This window comes from Oncorhynchus keta, chromosome 15, assembly GCF_023373465.1.
Source record: "Oncorhynchus keta strain PuntledgeMale-10-30-2019 chromosome 15, Oket_V2, whole genome shotgun sequence".
Lineage (NCBI taxonomy): Eukaryota > Metazoa > Chordata > Actinopteri > Salmoniformes > Salmonidae > Oncorhynchus > Oncorhynchus keta.
Genome location: NC_068435.1, coordinates 27,711,668 through 27,733,132, shown reverse-complemented (window position 1 = coordinate 27,733,132; position 21,465 = coordinate 27,711,668). Strand labels below are relative to the sequence as shown.

Sequence of the window (21,465 nt, the reverse complement as noted above, 5' to 3'; positions counted from 1 at the left end):
TGGGCAGCGCTCTCCATTTTAAAGTAGTCAATTTTCTTCTTCTTCCACTTATATGAGTTGGCAAACAAACTGAAAGGGTCCATACTGCTACCTGCAGGGTGGTGTTTAAACAGGTATAAAGCCACTGATGGCAATTTACTGCCACCTGCAGTTGGAATGTTTACTCACAAGTATAATTAATTAGCTGATCCCTCCTGATGACCCGGATGGAATCATGTGATCCTTCCTCAAACTATAGGAAGTTCTACTTGAAAATTGTGAAAGTGCTCAATGCTGCTTCCCGTGGTAAATCAATTCTCTGGGCACTAGAGTCCTCTATCTATCTCTATGATTTCACCAGACTTCGGTAATGTTGAAGAGTTAAAGGGGCAATCCTTTTAAAAGCGTAATACTGTTTTGGTAAAAAAAAAAATATATATATATATATATATATATATATATATATATATATATATATATATATATATATATATATATATTCTTCAACAATTAATAGGTGCATATTAATTTATATGTCCAACAATGTATGTAGCAACAAAGTACCACAGTATGAGTAATAATACCCGTCAAACCTACCGGTCAAACAAGGAAATGATTCCAATTATTTTCCACCTTACATTTTTCCCATAGGGGATTTTAGAAACACTTAAAGGGCTGCGTTTCATGTAAGCTTACCCTGGCGTGACGTTTTGATAACCATGTAAATCTCTCTAGGACAAGGTGACTTTTACCAATATATTTTCCTGCATTTACCCCCACAAAAATGAAATGCTAATTAGCTACTAATGAGTAGTTCATAAAGAACTACAAATGCCTTGATCTGGATGAGACTGCTGAATTGAAGCAAAGGTAAGAATCTCTGGATTAACTATCTAATGTTAGTTAAATCTAGTAATGAATACATTTGCAATTCTGTTAACTGTCTTGTGCAAGTTTTAAATTGACACATGACCTGTTAGCAAAGGTGTCAACTAGATATGAAGTGCAGGGATTTAAACTAGTAGAAGAAAGGTGCTTTATGAAGTGATTGTTTATTGACATTCGTTAACAGTACTGTGCTCGAATTGAAAGTGCAGCCTGAGAATTACTGCATGTGAGCTCATCAGACAGGAAATAGTGGGGATTGACAGTGAAACATGTAGAACTGTGAGAGGGTTTCTGAGAACTAAAGAATGGTCATAAAACATTCACTAGCAGCAAACAATCTCTTTAAGGAAAAATATAATGTAAGATTTTCAAAATAAGCAACAGATTGTTTGAAAATGAAATTGCTTGTTCTTCGCCACAGGAAATGTGCATGGCATTAGACACATTTTCAACAGTAACTTAAAACATGCTGATACTTATACTGTACGTACTGAACAAAAACTGTGTGGACAATAAGTTTAAAGAAATACATGAATAACACCAATCTTGTACTGCATATGACATTTTATCATTTCAAAATGCTTTGACAATATTACATTTCCTGTATAAACTTGATCTTACAGCCTTCCAATTTCATAATAGCAACTATAAATGCACTCACTGTACATTTCAAAATCTCAATTTTCCAAGGAAAGTGAAAAGATTTGAACAATAACATAGGTCATGTAAGTACAGTTGTAGTGTTCAATATCAGTTTCTGGTGTCTCTTCTAATATCAAATAACAATGAACATGAAGATAGCACATACACAATTATTCAATTGGTCTGCAATCAACTCAGTTATAGGCCTACTTATGCCTGACAGTTGCATTTTGTCATATACAGTGTTTATGTTAAGGCATGGCATTTGCAGACCACAACAGCTGTCCTATCCTATAATGATAAAGTCGCTATAGGTTATGTGCATTAAATGACAACATGAGTGTAAATTAATAAAACAACCATGTCTGTCCTAAATGGATGTGGCATGGTAACCTAGAACTGACAAAAGACACACCAACATGACTTTAGTTTTAAGTCCATTACATTTTCACAGCATGTATGACTGTGGCCAAGATTTGACATACAGGCATAGACTGAAACAAAATCAAACTCTGCTATAACACAAGTGCGGTAACAAGTCAACAGCATTGTAATCTACTGTTGTTTTTTGTTCAGCCACAACTATAGTGTATAATAATTGCAAGTAGTGTTACATTAAAAAATATAATAGATTTTTGTTCAAATAGTGGCATACATATATTTAAGGTGAACTTACTGTGTCAACTCCTCAGTAGTGCAACAAATATTCAGGAAGAATAAGATCCAGTACAATCTAAACAAAATAACTGCAATTTTACTTTAATTGTTCTCTCTTGGTTTGCCTCAGTGTTTGAATATACATTTACACAATGCAATATGTCCAGTTGTGTGTTCCATGCTTGAAAAAATTATATAAAAACCTGGAAAAATATTTAAACCTTTCCCTCCAAAATAATCTGTCTACCATGTACAATGAAACGCAACAATCTTGTGACAATGAAACATTCATAATATCCTGACTCAAGTGTGTTAAAACAAGAGATGACACACCTCATGTAAACATCAAATGCTTCTCAAGGTCAAGAGGGGGAAAATAAGTGTTGTTTTCACATGGAGCACATCGGGAAAAAATTCTGATCAGACATTGTTTAAGGGGGTTTCTTCACCTCGCTTCACTCTAATTACCTGTAGTAAAACTGGTTTGTGTTCGTTTTTCCAATCAACTTCAAGGTTTACGTCAATTACACATGTGTTTTTCGCGATAAAACATAGTTTTGATTTAATTTAAAGTATAACAACTTCAATATCATTAGAATCCTCGAACAGTCGTTTTGCAATTGTGGTAGGATCTTGCAACACTATTGAATCTCTTCTGATACATCACAATGTCCACAAAATCTTGGTAAAAACGTAGGGCAATTAAGAACTTGAGAGATGTTGATGAACCAGTACTTTGCTGATGTCCTATCCTGGGATAATCCCAGTGGCAGCGGTATTTAAAGTGGAATTGCCAAAGTTAGAACACAACGTCATGAGATAATGTTTGTTGTAGTGGTTCACGTGACAGTATTTGAGGCATTTCTCTCCCTCTGATAATGCAAGTTGAGGAATTTCTTCTAGTGATAATGTTGGTTGTGGTTGGTGATGTGACGATGTTTGCTGAGGCTGTTGGTGCAAGGTGCACTGTGAGAGAGGGACTAGACTATTCATTGGCGTGTGTGATGTGTTGAGTCAAGGCCCTGAGTGCTGTTATAGGCTGAGCAAATAAGAGCTATTGCACACAGCTTGGTGCCTTTATGCAAAGAAAGGTAGATTGTAACATGTGAGTAATGCATGTGGTGGTGCTTGGCTTTTCCTTTTGCTTGTATACTGTACATAAGATTGTTAAAAAAGAGAAATGTACAGTCCTCTGGCTGTTGTATTGAAATGTACAGTATAAAGGGAGTGTTGTGTAGAGTTCACAGTCCTGAGGCACAGGATCCTATTTAAGTTCTTGATTGCTTCGCAAATGGCACCCTATTCCCTTCATAATGCAGTACTTTTGACCAGAGCTCTATGGTCCCTGGTCAAAGGTGACGCACTATATAGGGAATAAGGTGCAATTTGGGATGCACAACTTCTCTCTCCTTCACTCAAGGCCAAAAGTGCTGGTTTCCTCCACAGCGATCAGCAGTTTCTCATAGAGCATGGTGTAGGAGGAGTATGGTGGGAGATCCAGCCGGTTGAAGCATGTGTGTGCCCTGGAAGATATAGACCATGCATCAGAGCAGACAACCAATTCAACAGAATAGAGTTTTCTTCCAAATACTATGCAGGGGTTTGGAGGATAACAGCATAGGGCAGTCTGAATCTATACCTGTAATAGCAGGAGGCAATGGTATAAATGATTGTCTAGGTCCACTCTACTTTGGGTAGAGAGCTTATATTACCTTGGAAGAGCAGTAATCTTGCCCCACTTCTCGATACAGAAGCGTCGCAGGCCGTTACTGCCCCGTAGCGCAGTGAAGCCCTCGTAGGGAACACTGGAGGTGCCAGTCACAAACTGCAGCAGACGCAGCCTCTGCTCATTGTTGAAGCGCTCCACGGCCCCCCAGAACCACCGGATCACTATGTGGCTGTCATGGTAGCCTGCGATGCAGAAGGACAATAAGGCATGCCAAAGACTGGGTACAGGGGTTGGTAGCTTGGTCCCATATCAGATGTGATGTGCGGTAGCCAACTCCTTTATTGTTGACATGCCATAGAAGAGTTGGCTACAGCACATACAGTATAGAAACCAGGCAACAGGGATGATGGTTCAACAAGGGACTGTGGCGTCCCTTAGAAAGAAAAAGAACATGTCAAATATGGCTGGGAATTGCCAGGGACCTCACAATACAATCTAATCATGATACTTAGGTGCGGAAACAATATTTAAATAAAACATCTCCCTCTTTCCTTCAATTTCCCCTATCTTTGGTTATGTTACCCTGGCCATTGCTTTTGCAGCCTTTTTTTTCAATTGCAAGTTTTGGCACATTCATTCCAGCAACATAGCTGCAACCAATGATTATTGGCTATTGAAAGGCTTTGAAGCCACTGGTTGATCATACTGGCTATAGCCACGGGAAGTAGGGGAGCTGAGGGTCAACAATAAAAATATAATATACAAATAACTAAAAACAATTGTGCATTAGGCCTTTATTACTCCCGTAGGAGCAGAGAGAAATACTTGTCAGCAGAGCGGGGGAAAAAATACCTCCCCATCTAACAATTGAATGTGCCCTTTACATCACATGGGCAGTGGCGGATTGGCCGTCCGGAGCCCCGGGACATTTCCCGGTGGCCTGAGGGTCGTTTTGGCCTGCTGTGAATAGTCAACTTGACCAGCGACAATATAGCAAGCAGGAATGATTTGACTGAGAATCCACGCATCAGGCGTGACTCTCACTCTCTCGCTGCAGTGTCCCCGCGCCAGAAATTACACCAGGTCTCTCCGCGACGCACATAGCAACCATCTACATGCTTCTCTACGGATAGCATTTTAGACAAGTCGCACAGCGAAATGGACGGTCAGAAAAGGAAAGGTGGAGCAGAAAAAAGAGAAAGGCCCTTGCCACAGATGCTGCAAAATAAGCGACATGTTTACCAGTAAGCGACCAGACCAGGTCAGTCAAAAACACTAGCTAAAACTGACACACACACTACACTCAGCATGGCTAACTAAGGAGCCTAACAAATAATAGTGACACAACGGCCGGTAGGCTAAACAGTTTGCACGATTTACGTCTTCGTGGAGGAATTATATCATAGCAATGAGGGCAACATAGCGATCATAATGTCATTGAAGGCAATATGTTTCAACTAGTAAAACATAGTAAACCTAGACTATGGACTTGCCAGCATTCCGTCATGACTAAGCGAGGGAAACTGCACATACACTGAACAGTGAAACAGGCTACAGTAATGTAACCATGATACATCCATGAACGTAACACAGTAGCCTGTGTGACACAACACAGGCAATGACAAAGATCATTAGCGCCATTAGTACCAGCATGACTACTTAATACAATAATATACAGCTCTGGGAAAAATTAAGAGACCACTCTTCATTTTTCCCAGAGCTGTATTAATGTAGCCTACTGATACACTAATGATAGTGAGTCTGATATGAGTATTTTCTTTGCAAAGGTGAAGAAGGAAGCAGCAGCACTAGAGGTGCAACTGGAGATGGTGGTCAGTTCAGAGTCAGACTCTGAGCAGGAACTTTCAGGTACAACTGAAGAGCATAAACCTAAACATGTAGGCTATGATTTTAGATTAGTATGTGCTTTATTTATGTCATTATCAGTAGGACTGTAATGAAGTAACTCACTCCTTGTTCTGCTCAGTATGTCTTGCATTTGCAAAATAGTGCAAAATAGTGATAGTGCATTTGTCAAAGGAGGCATGCAGGCCTGGAAACATGCCCATCAGAGAGTACAGGAACATGAGAGAAGTAAGACCCATAAAGAAAGTACAGAAGCCTTTTCCTCAGAGCCGGCAAAGCAGACATCCGTACCCTTCTGAGTGATGAGCAAATGTCAGTTCAACGAGACCAGGTCAGAAAGAGGTGGCAGGTCATGGAATGTGTGATTGATGTAGTTAAAATTATTGGTAAATGTGGGCTTAGCTACAGAGGACACAGACACGAAGCTGCATATAACTTGGAAAACATGGCCGTCAATCATGGCAAGTTCTTGAGCCTTTATATTTGCTAAGAAAATATGACGTCTGCCTACAAGCGCATGTTAGTGATTGCATCGAGAAGAGCAAGAATCAGATGGGAAGTAAAGGAAGAGGGTCCTTGGTAACTATGATGTCCAAAACAACAGGCAATAAAGTAAATGAAGTCATCAGAATGTTGATTCAGCAGACAATTGCTGTTGGAGTGAGACAGGCAGGGATGTTCTCAATACAAATGGACACAACACAGGATTTAACATCCAAAGACCAGTGTGCAGTAGTTCTGCGATATGTCCACGGGAGACTCATTGCGGTCATTGACTGGGAGTCATCGACTGGACAGTACTTTGTGGACCTTTTGAAACAGACCCTTGAAGATGGACATAGATATCAAACAGTGTGTTGGTAATGCAACAGATGGAGCAGCTAATATGGAGGGACAATACAGGGGCTTCTCTGCTTTGCTCACAGGAGAGTCTCCTAACCAAGTACTCATATGGTGTTACTCACATGTCCTCAACCTTGTGCTATTTGACACCACTGGGGTTGTTGTGGCAAGTGAATCCCTTTTCTCACTACTGAATGACATTGCAGTGTTCGTTCGAGATTCCTACAAGCGCATGGAAGGAAACCAGTGACAACAGGAGACACAGATGGCTTGATGTAATTGGTGAAACACGCTGGTGGGCCAAAGACGAGGCCTTGAGGAAAGTATTTGGAAGCTTTGCAAAGCCTGACCGTGCACTTTACACGGATGTGGTCATCACTATGGAAAGAATTGAAAAGGATGTGACCATAAAACCGGCTATCCGAAGCAAGGCCCAAGGGTACAAGGATGCTCTCCTAAAGTATGAAACCATACTTTAAAAAATATATATATTATTTAACCTTTATTTTACTAGGCAAGTCTGTTAAGAACAAATTCTTATTTACAATGTCTGCCTAGGAACAGTGTGTTAACTGCCTTGTTCAGGGGGAGAACAACATATTTATTTCCTTGTCAGGTCAGGGATTCGTTATGTCAACCTTTCAGTTCCTGGACCAACGCTCTAACCACTAGGCTACCTGCTGCCCCTACAGCCCCTACTTACAGCTGAGGTTTTTCCTCCTGATTTTTGAGCAGGCATGGATATCGTAACCGCACAGCACTTGGTGACGGGAACGGAGGATAACCTGAGAAAGTGTGCCCGAGACTGAGGGTGTGAAGAAGGCAGCAGACGACTTTGTTGATTGGGCCTATGGCATTCTGGAGGAGCAGCAGGAAGGACTGTGATGCCGAAGCCCAGACTGCTCTCCCAGAGAAGAGAGAAAAAAGAAAAAAAAGAGAACCAGGTGAGTTGGCAGAAGACGAGCCCATTGCTAATGCAGACATGGATTCCAAAATCAAGATCCACAATGTGGTACTGGACACTGTTGAAGAAAGTATCCACTGCCGTTATGCAGCAAATACAGTGCTGTGTGCAGATGTCTCCTGCATGAATCCTGAAGCATTTTCCTGAGATCAGAGAAAGACGGCCATCAAGGAGCTCAGCAAATTCTTATTGGAATTTGATGAACATGCCACTGTTGCGGCATTGCAGGCTGAACTGATCACCCTTGCACAACAGTGGGGAAGACTGAAACAGTCAGCATTGGAGGAGTACAACACCAGGACTGCCGCCGCCAGTGATTAATCAGGGGAAGGCTTTGAGGACCCTGATGAAAGTGTGGAGTTGGTGAGCAGAATTTGTTCCACATGTAAAAACTGCCCGATACACTGCTATCTTTTCCTGTCTCTACAATCTGCTCACGGATGCGTATCACATAATCTGGTTTGGGCTACAAGTTCCTCCTCACTCTATCCATCACTCAGGTGGCTAGTGAGAGGACCTTCTCCACCCTGAAATTTGTGAAGAACTGCCTAAGAACCTCCCTCACCCAAGAAAACCTTGAAGTGTTCCTTTTGATGGCAACAGAGAAGGAGATTCTTATGGGACTTGACAAAGATGTCCTCATTGACAAGATGGCAGAGAGCAGTGAGTTATTGCGCCGCCTACTGGTTTACTAGTGATATTACTTCCTGGTTACTCTGAAGTAGCTATGCTATGACTCTTCCTTAACAGGCTGACAAGGGTGAAAGAATTTGCTGTGAGTTAAAGCTTTTGTACAGAGGCATGTTTTTTTGGACTTTTGTATAATACTTGCAGTTATGTAGCCAATGTTCAATTTCATTGACTCGGTGTATAGATGTTTATTTTTGTGCTGTTTGCTTTATGGACACCAGTGAGTGAACATTGTAATCTACATTTTCTTGTAGAGAAATGCTTTTTTGACTTTTGTATTATAATGACTTACATTGTTGTAGCTTATGTTCAAGTTCAGTGAATGTGTGTGTGTAAAGTTTTGTTATGCTTGAATATAAAGATAATCACTTGAGCTAACTCTCATCCTCTTTAAAAAAATGTAGGCTCATTGTTTTGTGTGTCTAGCCTTGTACATTTGAATGTGCTACAGTATGATTGGTGTATCCTTAGAGTTTTTGAGGGTGCTCCAATAGCCATAGCATACCTTGAAAACTCAGTGTTCAGATAGGCTACATGTTGGTCAGTCCAAAATGTTTGTATTTTCTAATGTGGATAACTTCTTTCCAGATGAACATAGTGGCCAAATGTATAACTAGTTTGGTACCCGTTACATCAACAAATGGGGTTAGCCTACAAAATTATCGGTCCGGTGGTTTGCATGAACAGGGTGGCCTGGGATGGAGTCAAATTCCCGGCCTGAATGATTGTTTCAGTCCGCCCCTGCACATGGATGCCATGGTAGTGGATACATTGCCTTTAACATATTCGTACAGGTTAACCGTAGTCCTAGACTAAAACACATGTTTGTAGATTCTCCATTAGGTAATGTTCAGTAATGTGCTCCGTTGAAGTCTGCTCACCTCCTCTATACTCTGTATTGTTCCTCCAGTCATTGAGGTCTATCTCAGCTGTCCCAGCGATGACCAGCTCCAACTCTCTGGCATCAAACACTGACACCAGCCGGGAATCCACCACCTTGAGAAATATATCCGAAACATAGAACAATTAAAAACGATGTAGGAGTGTACATATTTAGACACATTGCTCCTGTCATTCACTTGGTGACTTAATTTGATAGTCATGTTCTATTGCATTCTAAGAAACTTGAAGAAATCATATTTGAAGTGCAAAGTGAAAGCCCTCTGAAAGCATAGGCAGGCTGGAAAAAAACAAATTAGACATATTGGGGAAAATTATGCCATGGCCATTGACTGTTGCCCTGAGAGTGTTTACTGTACCTCATAGAAGCCCCTGACCAGTGCCTCTGTCTGCTTGACCACTCCTCTCTCCACCCTCCATTTCACCATGCGGTCAATGTACTCCTTCTTATTCTTCTCTGTCACATTAATGTTGGCCCCTCCAGACTTCAGCTCTCTCTCTGTTACCTACCCGCAAATAGAGCAATATCCATGTTACAATACAGACATACCATACGATGTGAAAGTACACTACATGACCAAATGTATGTGGACACCTGCTTGTCGAACATCTCATTCCAAAATCATAGGCATTTCTATGGAGTTGGTCCCCCCTTTGCTGCTATAACAGCCTCCACTCTTCTGGGAAGGCTTTCCACGAGACTTTGATAAACTTGGATTTTTCAGTTGAAATACAGTTGAAGTCGGAAGTTTACATACACTTCGGTTGGAGTAATTAAATCTAGTTTTTCAACCACTCCACAAATTTCTTGTGTACAAACTATAGTTGTGGCAAGTCGGTTAGGACATCTACTTTGTGCATGACACAAGTCATTTTTCCAACAATTGTTTACAGACAGATTATTTCACTCTATCACAATTCCAGTGGGTCAGAAGTTTACATACTAAGTTGACTGTGCATTTAAACAGCTTGGAAAATTCCAGAAAATTATGTCATGGCTTTAGAAGCTTCTGATAGGCTAGACGTCATTTGAGTCAATTGGAGGTGTACCTGTGTATGTATTTCAAGGCCTACCTTCAAACTCAGTGCCTCTTTGCTTGACGTAAAAAGAAATCAGCCAAGACCTCAGAGGAAAAAGATTGTAGACCTCCACAATTCTGGTTCATACTTGGGAGCAATTTCCAAATGCCTGAAGGTACCATGTTCATCTGTACAAACAATAGTACGCAACGATAAACGCCATGGGACCACGCAGCCGTCATGCCGCTCAGGAAGGAGACGTGTTCTGTCTCCTAGAGATGAATGTACTTTGGTGCGGAAAGTGCAAATCAATCCCAGAACAACAGCAAAGGACCTTGTGAAGATTCTGGCGGAAACTGGTACAAAAGTATCTATGTCCACAGTCAAACGAGTCCTATATTGACATAACCTGAAAGGCCGCTCTGCAAGGAAGAAGCCACTGCTCCAAAACAGCCATAAAAAAACCAGACTACAGTTTGCAACTGCACATGGGGACAAAGATTGTACTTTTTAAAGAAATGTCCTCTGGTCTGATGACACAAAAATAGAACTGTTTGGCCATAATGACCATCGTTCTGTTTGGAGGAAAAAGGGGGAGGCTTGCAAGCCTAAGAACACCATCCCAACTGTGAAGCACGGGGGTGGCAGCATCATGTTGTGGGGGTGCTTTGCTGCAGGAGGGACTGGTGCACTCCACAAAATATATGGCATCATTAGGCAGGAAAATTATGTGGATATATTGAAGCAACATCTCAAGACATCAGTCAGGAAGTTAAAGCTTGGTCGCAAATGGGTCTTCCAAATGGACAATGACCCCAAGTATACTTCCAAAGTTGTAGCACAATGGCCTAAAGAGAACAACGTCAAGGTATTGGAATGGCCATCACAAAGCCCTGACCTCAATCCTATAGAAAATGTGTGGGCAGAACTGAAAAAGCTTGTGTGAGCAAGGAGGCCTACAAACCTGACTCAGTTACACCAGCTTTGTCAGGAGAAATGGGCCCAACTTATTCACACAACTTCACCCAACTTATTGTGGGAAGCTTGTAGAAGACTAACCAAAACGTTTGCCCCAAGTTAAACAATTTAAAGCAAATGCTACCAAATACTAATTGAGTGTATGTAAACTTCTGACACACTGGGAATGTGATGAAAGAAATAAAAGCTGAAATAAATCACCCTCTCTAATATTATGCTGACATTTCACATTCTTAAAATAAAGTGGTGATCCGAACTGACCTAAAACAGGGAATATTTACTGGGATTAAATGTCAGGAATTGTGAAACTGAGTTTAAATGTATTTGGCTAAGGTGTATGTAAACTTCAGACTTCAACTGTATACAGGATGCTACCCTCCACAGCATAACCTTCACTCCAGATCAAAACTCCAAACGTACAGCCTAATTTTGGACAGACCAGATACAACTTTAGTTAGCACTGAGGCGTGAAGTGAAATGTGTTGAATCCTTTGAGCCCAACACATGGCAGGAGTCTCACAGACTATCCTTCCTAAATCCAGAGGTCTTGAAGCACCCTCCTGCTTTTCAGGACCATCCACTGGCATGTTCTACAATAAATCTGCCTCCAGAAATAAAGCTTCTCCCAAGTGAGTGTGACTCCTACTCCCACTGCCTGCTGCACTGCTGCTTGGATTCCACCTGGCGATCCGTTCACTTTCTGCCCTGGCTTGCCTGTTCACTTTCTGCCCTGGCTAGTCTTCCCCTGTCTGGTACAGGTACCCCCACCACACTTCCCCCCTCTCTACCGAGCTTTCGCTCGCCTCAGCAGACAGGCACTGTTGGGGCGAGTGACTCTGAACTTACAATGACTAGCCCCGAGTTGTTTTTTTTTCTTGTGCATTTTGCTATGTGCCTCATGACTCCTGCATGCTTTGTTGACTATGAACTTTCTTGTTTACCCTACCATGGGACAGAGTGTTTGTTCCAACACTCGGGACTCTGACTCTCTATTGGTTACATAGACTTTTGGCCCCCCCATCCTATTCTAACCACCTCTCTCCGGCTATTTGTTACCAGATTAAATTGCTGTATAATATGATCCTGTTGCCATCTAATGCTCATTCAAATGTCATAAATCAACACTGCAGAGCTCTCCCTGTCTTATGCTGTGCCTTGATTGTGTTACTGTTCATGATATCTGGAAAAGTGCATGTACAGCCTGGCCCATCTACTGTTGCTAGCCCCAATTCTGACTTGTGCTTTGATATCTGTTTCACTGATATCTGCTTTCGTAAAAGCCTGGGTTTTCTGCACGTTAACACTATAAGCTTATTACCTAAAATGGGTCAATTGAAAGTAGAGGTCGACAGATTAATCGGAATGGCCGATTTAATTAGGGCCGATTTTCAAGTTTTCATAACAATCGGAAATCGGTATTTGAGCTGAGACTGAGCATACACGTATCTAAGTATCTGACTGAGTGGTAGTAGGCAGAAGCAGGCGCGTAAACATTCATTCAAACAGCACTTTCGTGAGTTTTGCCAGCAGCTCTTCATTGTGCGTCAAGCATCGTGCTGTTTATGACTTCAAGCCTATCGACTCCCGAGATGAGGCTGGTGTAACCGAAATTAAATGGCTAGCTAGTTAGCGTGCGCTAATAGCGTTTCAAACAATCACTCGCTCTGAGCTTTCTAGTAGTTGTTCCCCTTGCTCTGCATGGGTAACGCTGCTTCGATGGTGGCTGTTGTCGTTGTGTTGCTGGTTTGAGCCCAGGGAGGAGCGAGGAGAGGGACGGAAGCTATACTGTTACACTGGCAATACTAAAGTGCCTATAAGAACATCCAATGTCAAAGGTTAATGAAATACAAATGGTATAGAGGGAAATATTCCTATAATAACTACAACCTAAAACTTCTTACCTGGGAATATTGAAGACTCATGTTAAAAGGAACCACCAGCTTTCATATGTTCTCATGTTCTGAGCAACAAACTGAAAAGTTAGCTTTCTTACATATCACATATTGCACTTTTACTTTCTTCTCCAACACTTTGGTTTTTTTTTGCATTATTTAAACCAAATTGAACATGTTTCATTATTTACTTGAGGCTAAATTGATTTTATTGATGTATTATATTAAGTTAAAATAAGTGTTCATTCAGTATTGTTGTAATTGTCATTATTACAAATAAATAAATAAAAATCGTCCGATTTAATCGGTTTCGGCTTCGTTGGTCTTTCAATAATCGGTATCGGCATTGAAAAATCATAATCGGTCGACCTCTAATTGAAAGTGTGGTTTCACAGCTCCAATCCAGATGTGTTGGTCATTATTTGAGAGGTGGTTAAGGAAGAGTGTTTTGAATACTGATGTCAACCTTTCTGGCTATAACCTTTTTCGGGAAGACAGATCTTCCTAGGGTGGGGGAGTGGCAATCTTTACCAAGGATCACCTTCAGTGCTCGGTTGTCTCCACTTAGTCTGTCCCCAAACAATTTGATTTGCTGGTTTTAAGCATTAAACTTTCAAATAGCTCTTCGTTGACTGTTGAAGGGTTTTCTTCGTCCTCCATCAGCACCGGCCTGTACCCTACCTGCCCTAAACTCTCTCCTGGCCCCTAAATTCTTTCTGAATTTGTCCTGCTACAGTAGGTGACCTAAACTGGGACATGCTTAAACTACCTGACCAAGTCCTAAAGCAATGGGACTCCCTAAATCTTTCTCAGATTATTACCAATCCCACAAGTTATGACTCCAAACACCCAGAAAAGGCTACTCTCCTCAATGTTCTCCTCACAAATAATCCTGATTAGGTACCAGTCTGGTGTTTTCTGTAATGACCTTTGTGAAAACTGTTTAGAAATAGGTTCAGCCCCTGGTTCGACCGTGATCTTGCAGAGTTACTCCACCTCAAGAATTCCATTTGGCGAAAGGCTCGGCACACGCATACTCAGGCTTGACTGGCTCTCGTTCAGGCAAATGAGAAATAAGTGCTCTCAGACTATCCGGAAGGCCAAAGTTATTTACTTTAAGGAGCAGTTCTCTCTCTGTCGGTGTAACCCCAAGAAGTTCTGGAAAACGGTTAATGACCTGGAGAATAAACCGTCCTCCTCACAGCTGCCCATGTCCCTTAAAGTTGATGATGTGGTTGTTACTGACAAGAAGCACATGGCTGAGCTCTTTAATCACTACTTCGTTAAGTCAGGATTCCTATTTGACACAGCCATGCCTCCTTGCCTGTCCAACATTTCCTCATCCCTCACTCCTTCTAATGCGACTATCTCCGATGCTCCTCCCACTTTTCCACCTGCCCGCAACAAATGTTCTCCCTGCAGGCAGTCACTGAGTCCTAGGTGCTAAAGGAGATCCTTAACTTCTTTGGGATAGGGGGCAGCATTTTCACTTTTGGATAAATAGCGTGCCCAAATTCAACTTCCTGCTACTCATTACCAGAATATAAAGATATGCATATTATAAGTAGATTTGGATAGACAACACTCTAAAACTGTTTTGAATCATGTCTGTGAGTATAACAGAACTTGTGTAGCAGGTAAAACCCAGAGGACAAACCTTTCAGATTTTTTTCTTCTTGAGGTAACTCATTGAATAGACAGTGTTCATTGGGAAACCAGAATTCGAAGGGACTTGTTTGCAGTTCCTACCGCTTCCACTGGATGTCACCAGTCTTTAGAAATTGGTTGAGGTTATTCCTTTGTGTAATGAAGTACGGCCATCTTGAAGAAGTGTCACGTTATGTGTACTGTTTGATAGTTGCGCAAGACTAGAAAGCATGCTTGAGTTTGTTGTCTTCCTGTATTGAACACAGATAGTCCTGTCTTCAATTTGATCGATTATTAACGTTTAAAAATACCTAAAGTTGTATTACAAAAGTAGTTTGAAATGTTTTGGCAAAGTTTACAGGTAACTTTTGAGATATTTTGTAGTGACATTGCGCAAATTGGAAGCTGTGTTTTTCGGGATCAAACGTGCCAAATAAATTGACATTTTGGATATATATTGACGGAATTAATCGAAGAAAAGGACCATTTGTGATGTTTATGGGTCTTCGGCCTGGTTTGCTAACGACCTCTCTCAAAGAGTGCAGTGTATAACGTCAGAACATCTGCTCTCCCAGCCACTGCCTGTCACCAAGGGAGTACCCCATGGCTCGATCCTAGGCCCCATGCTGTTCTCAATTTACATCAACAACATAGCTCATGCAGTAGGAAGCTCTCTCACCATTAATATGCAGATGATACAGTCTTGTACTCAACTGGCGCCTCCCCAGATTTTATGTTAAACGCTATACAACAAAGCTTTCTTTGTGTCCAGCAAGCTTTCTCTACCCTTAAATTTCTTCTGAACAGCTACAAAACAAAGGTCATGTGGTTTGGTAAGAAGAATGCCCCTCTCCCCACAGGTGTGATTACTACTTCTGAGGGTTTAGAGCTTGAGGTAGTCACCTCATACAACTACTTGGGAGTATGGCTAGACGGTACACTGTCGTTCTCTCAGCACATGTCAAAGCTGCAGGCTAAAGTTAAATCTAGACATGGTTTGCCAAACTAACCCTGATTCAGATGACCATGCTAGATTATGGAGAAGTAATTTATAGATCGACACGTAAGGGTGCTCTCGAGCAGCTAGATGTTCTTTACCATTCGGCCATAAGATTTGCCACCAATGCGCCTTTTATAGGAGACATCACTGCACTCTATACTCTTCTGTAAACTGGTCATCTCTGTATATCTGTCGCAAGACCCACTCGTTGTTGCTTATTTATAAAACCCTCTTAGGCCTCACTCCCCCCTATCTGAGATATCTACTGCAGCCCTCATCCTCCACATACAACACCCGTTCTGCCAGTCACATTCTGTTAAAAGTCCCCGTAGCACACATGTCGCTTGTCTTTTCAGTTCGCTGTAGCTAGTGACTGGAATGAGCTGCAACAAACACTCAAACTGGACAGTTTTATCTCAATCTCTTCATTCAAAGACTGAATCATGGACACTCTTACCGACAGTTGTGGCTGTGTTGCGTGATGTATTGTTGCCTGTACCTTCTACCCCTTTGTGCTGTTGTCTGTGCCCAACAATGTTTTTACCCTGTTTTGTGCTGCTGCCATGTTATGCTGCTGCCATGTTGTGCTGCTGCCATGCTGTGTTGTCTTCTTAGGTGTCTCTTTATGTAGTGTTGTTGTCTCTCTTGTCGTGATGTGTGTTTTGTCCTATATTTTTTTATTTGTAATCTCAGCCTCCATCCCCACAGGAGGCCTTTTGGTAGGCCATCATTGTAAATAAGAATTATTTCTTAATTGACTTGCTTAGTTAAATAAAGGTTAATGTTGAGCAATTAGGTCTGGCTCGCAGTCTGTGTTCCAATTCATCCCAAAGGTGTTCGATGGAGTTAAGTTCAGAGCTCTGTGCAGGCCAGTCAAGTTTTTCCACACCAAAATCGACAAGCCATTTCTGTATGGACTTCGTTTTGTTCATGGGGGCATTGTCATGCTGAAACAGAAAAGGGCCTTATCCAAACTGTTGCCACAAAGTTAGAAGCACAGAATCGTCTACAATGTCATTGTATGCTGTAGCATTAAGATTTTCTTTCACTGGAACTAAGGGCCCTAGCCCGAACAGCCCCAGACAATTATTCCTCATCCACCAAACTTTACAGTGGGCACTATGCATTATGGCAGGTATCGTTCTCCTGGCATCCGCCAAACCCAGATTAGTCTGTCAGCCTGCCAGCTGGTGAAGAGTGATTCATCACTCCAGAGAACACATTTCCATTGCTCCAGAGTCCAATGGCAGCGAGCTTTACACAACTCCAGACAACGCTTGTCATTGCGCATGGTGATCTTAGGCTTGTGTGCGGCTCCTCGGCCATGGAAACCCATTTCATGAAGCTCCCGACGAACAGTTATTTTACTGACATTGCTTCCAGAGGTAGTTTGGAACACAGTAGTAAGTGTTGCAACTGTGGCCAGACCATTTTTAAGAGCTACGCGCTTCAGCACTCTGCAGTCCCGTTCTGTGAGCCGTTGTTGCTCCTAGACCTTTCCACTTCACAATAACAGCCCTTACAGTTGACCGGGGCAGCTCTAGCAGGGCAGAAATCTGACGAACTGACTTGTTGAAAAGGTGTCATCATATGAAGATGCCATGTTGAAAGTCACTGAGCTCTTCAGGAAGGCCATTCTACTGCCAATGTTTGTTTATGGAGATTGCATGGTGCTCGATTTTATACACCTGTCAGCAACAGGTGTGGCGGAAATAGCTGAATCAACTAATTTGAAGTAGTGTCCACATACTTATCTATATCTCTATTAGTGTACATACTGAAAGATATACACTGATCATGAGGATAATTTCGTAGTAAAATAACATTATACTTTAGCTTGCTTTGGGTTTATGTTTAGACACTACGCATTTCTTATCATTGAGGACACCACAGGAGGTTGCTGAGGGGAGGACGGCTCATAATCATAGCTTTAACGGAGCGAATGGAATGGCATCAAACACATGGAAACCATGTTTGATGTATTTAATACCATTCCACTCATTCCGCTTCAGCCATTACGACAAGCCCGTCCTCCCCAATTAAGGTGCCACCAACCTCCTGTGGAGGACACACACATACCTGTCCGAAGACTTCCTCATTCACAGTGAAGGTAAGGTCCAGCATGTCTGTGATGTCATTGTCTTTCATCCACTGTAGACTCTGATGGAACTCCTCGTCTAGGTATTCCAGATCACTCAGGTCAGTGGCTCTGCACAGGTAAACATATTTATCTCACACATGAACTGCTTTGGGATTTGCTATGTATTACTGCACAAAGCAACCCACTGCCTTAAAGTCAATCAAGGGGAGTAACTCCCTCACTAGCCCCAGGTGCATTTTATTTGTGTTTAATTGTAAAAAAAAATGCCGATTGTGTCTGTAACCCATTATCATCCTATCTGGGGAGACTTGTCATTAGTGCTCACGCTAGTAAGTCACTCAATCTGGGTTAGACTGTGTTAAGCCTCAAACTTCTTTGGACATTTATGCCAGACTGCACACTAATCCAATATGGATCATTTTTCTTTGTTGTTCACTTCACTAGGGTAGGGGGCAGCATTTGGAATTTTGGATGAAAAGCGTGCCCAAATTAAACTGTCTGCTACTCAGGCCCAAAAGATAGGATATGCATATGATAAGTAGATTTGGATAGAAAAGACTCTAAAGTTTCCAAAACTGTTAAAATAATGTCTGTGAGTATAACAGCACTGATATGGCAGGCGAAAACCCAAGGAAAATCCAACCAGAAGGTACTATTATTTTGAAAGGCTGTTTTTACATTGAAAGCCTGTCCACCATACAAAGACTTAGGACCCAGTTCATGAGCTCTGTGTCTTCCTTTACATGTAGCCAGTTTTTAGGCATTGTTTCAGGCTTTTCCTCTGAAAAATTAGGGAGATGGAGCACTTTCAATGAGAGGCCAGTGGAAATTTCCATTCATCAGCCATGCGCCCTGATCGGGAATGTGCCTTTCTTGTTTCTCCTTTCCTATTGACGAAGCTTTTGTCCGGTTGAAATATTATTGATTATTTATGACAAAAACAACCGGAGATTTGATTTTAAACATCGTTTGGCATGTTTCTATTAACTTTTTATTGTACTTAAAAAATATATATTTTTAAAAATTCGGGAATTAGTGCATGCACCTTTTACTGGCTTACTGGACAAAACACGCAAACAAAAAGGAGGTATTTGGTCATAAAGAGGGACATTATTGAACAAAACAAACGTTTATTGTCTAACATGGAGACCTGGGAGTGTCAACAGATGAAGGTCATCAAAGGTAAGTGATTACTTTTAATGCTATTTCTGACTTTTGTGACACTCCTTGGCTGGAAAATGGCTGTATGGATTTCTGTGGCTAGGTGCAGACCTAACATAATCGCAAAGTGTGCTTTCGCCGTAAAGCGTTTTTGAAATCTGACACAGCGGTTGTATTAAGGAGAAGTTTATCTATATTACCATGAGTAACACCTGTATAGTTTAGCAATGTTTATTATGAGTATTTCTGTAATTTGATGTGGCTCTCTGCACTTTCACCAGATGTTTGTTTGAGACTACGCATTTCTGACCATAACGCGCCAATGTAAACTGAGATTTTTGTATATAAATATGTAACTTGAAGTCCTATGAGTGTCATCTGATGAAGATCATCAAAGGTTAGTGATTCATTTTACCTCCATTTCTGCATTTGTGACTCCTCTCTTTGGCTGGAAAAATGGCTGTGTTTTTCTGACTAGGCACTGACCTAACATAATCGTTTGGTGTGCTTTCATCGTAAAGCCTTTTTGAAATCGGACACTGTGGTGGGATTAACAACAAGTTTATATTTAAAATAGTGTAAAATACTTGTATGTTTGAGGAATTTTAATTATGGGATTTCTGTTGATTTGAATTTGGCGCCCTGCAATTTCACTGGCTGTTGTCGAGGTGGGACGCTAGCGTCCTACTTGTACCAGAGAGGTTAACGTGGCAGAGACATTTTTCTGTACAGAAGAATTGTAAATGCCAACGTCGAGAGACAGAGACACTCACAGTCTGAGGAGAGCCTTGTAGAAGGGCCGCGTGAAGAAGGCATCCAGGAGATATTGGTGGATCAACACCAGTCCTAAAATACGCCCACTAAACCGGAACCTGCACACAAACACACACAGACAGGTCTCACACACAACTTCAAAATCTTCAATATAGAAATGCTACCAAAAATAATTTACAGAGACTCATTACAAATAAAGTCAATGATTCACCAAATTACATTTTTGAAAGAAGCAATATTTTTTAAGCATATGTTTTCTTTTCATTCTTCCCCATTTACACTGAATGATGTTAACGGTCAGGATGTATTTCCTAATAGTAATGTAAAATTAACACATTTACAGAAAGACCTGTGTGAAGGACAACTTACAGAAGAAGTACTTTGAGGCAATTAAAAAATGTCAGTCTGAAAAAACACCAGGGCTTGATGGTATACCAGCAGAGGTATATCAGACCTTTTTTTGATGTACTCAAATATCCATTAACATGTTTTAATTACTCCTATAAAAATGGTAGACTTTCAGGTACTCAACAATGACGGATTTCATTACTACTAAAACAGGACCCAGGTGGTAAGTATAAAGATCTAGACCATTTAAAAAAACTGGACGCCTCTTACACTTCAATGTTGTGATGTGAAAATCCTGCAAAATACATAGCACATAGAATAAAAAAATGTTTTACCAGATATTGTTAATCCTGACCAGACAGGTTTTCTACATGGATGATATATTGGAGATAATATACAACAATTACTTGAAACAATTGAACATTATGAAACATCAAAGATACCAGGCATGGTCTTCAGAGCAGATTTTGAAAAGGCATTTGATAAAGTATGATTAGAATGTATATATAAATGCCTGGATTACTTTAATTTCGGTGAATCTCTTATATAATGGGTTAAAGTTATGTACAGTCACCCCAGATGTAAAATAGTAAATAATGGTTGCTTCTCAGAAAGTATTGAGCATTTAAGAGGAGTAAAACAAGGCTGGCCGTTGTTTCCATATCTATTTATTATGGCCATTGAAATATTAGCTATTACAATTAGATCGAAGAAGAACATCAAGGGGTTAAAAATCCAGGACATAAGAACAAATGTCAATGTATGCCGACGACTCAAGTTGTTTTCTTAAGTCCGCAATCTTGATCTCTGCACAGTCTCATGGAAGATCTTATGCATGTTTCCATTTTGAACAGAGGAGAAACCAAACTGCAACGAGTTGTTTATCATCGAATAGATATGTGAAAAACACCTCGAGGATTGATTCTAAACAACATTTGCCATGTTTCTGTCAATATTATGGAGTTAATTTGGAAAAAAGTTTGCGTTGTAATGACTGAATTTTCGGGGTTTTTTCTTAGCCAAACGTGATGAGCAAAACGGAGCGATTTCTCCTACACAAATAATATTTTTGGAAAAACTGAACATTTGCTATCTAACAGAGTCTCCTCATTGAAAACATCCGAAGTTCTTCAAAGGTAAATGATTTTATTTGAATGCTTTTCTTGTTTTTGTGAAAATGTTGCCTGCTGAATGCTAGGCTTAATGCTATGCTAGCTATCAATACTCTTACACAAATGCTTGTGTAGCTATGGTTGAAAAGCATTTTTTGAAAATCTGAGATGACAGTGTTGTTAACAAAAGGCTAAGCTTGTGAGCCAATATATTCATTTCATTTGCGATTTTCAGGAATAGTTAACGTTGCGTTATGGTAATAAGCTTGATGCTATAATTACGCTCCCGGATACGGGATTGCTTGTCGCAACAGGTTAATCACTTTTCTCGTCT

At 41.0% G+C, this 21,465-nt stretch overlaps 1 protein-coding gene and 1 long non-coding RNA gene across 2 annotated transcripts in view; one reads left to right on the top strand and one right to left on the bottom strand.

Moving 5' to 3' along the window:
• Positions 1–1,021: 1,021 nt before the first annotated feature.
• LOC118394713 (E3 ubiquitin-protein ligase HECW1-like) overlaps positions 1,022–21,465 on the bottom strand; it is a 47,963-nt gene continuing 27,519 nt past the window's right edge. Inside the window, exons 23-28 of the mRNA XM_035788189.1 lie at positions 19,671–19,769; positions 17,715–17,844; positions 9,458–9,604; positions 9,080–9,194; positions 3,879–4,077; positions 1,022–3,689 (exon numbers count right to left, since the gene is read on the bottom strand). Coding sequence (XP_035644082.1) covers positions 3,578–3,689; positions 3,879–4,077; positions 9,080–9,194; positions 9,458–9,604; positions 17,715–17,844; positions 19,671–19,769 — 802 coding nt within the window. The 3' untranslated portion in view covers positions 1,022–3,577. The remainder of the gene's footprint in view (positions 3,690–3,878; positions 4,078–9,079; positions 9,195–9,457; positions 9,605–17,714; positions 17,845–19,670; positions 19,770–21,465) is intronic.
• On the top strand, positions 4,109–8,597 carry LOC118394715 (uncharacterized). Its single transcript, XR_004827806.2, has 3 exons — positions 4,109–5,096; positions 5,623–5,704; positions 5,823–8,597. It is a non-coding gene; the product is annotated as an uncharacterized LOC118394715 (long non-coding RNA).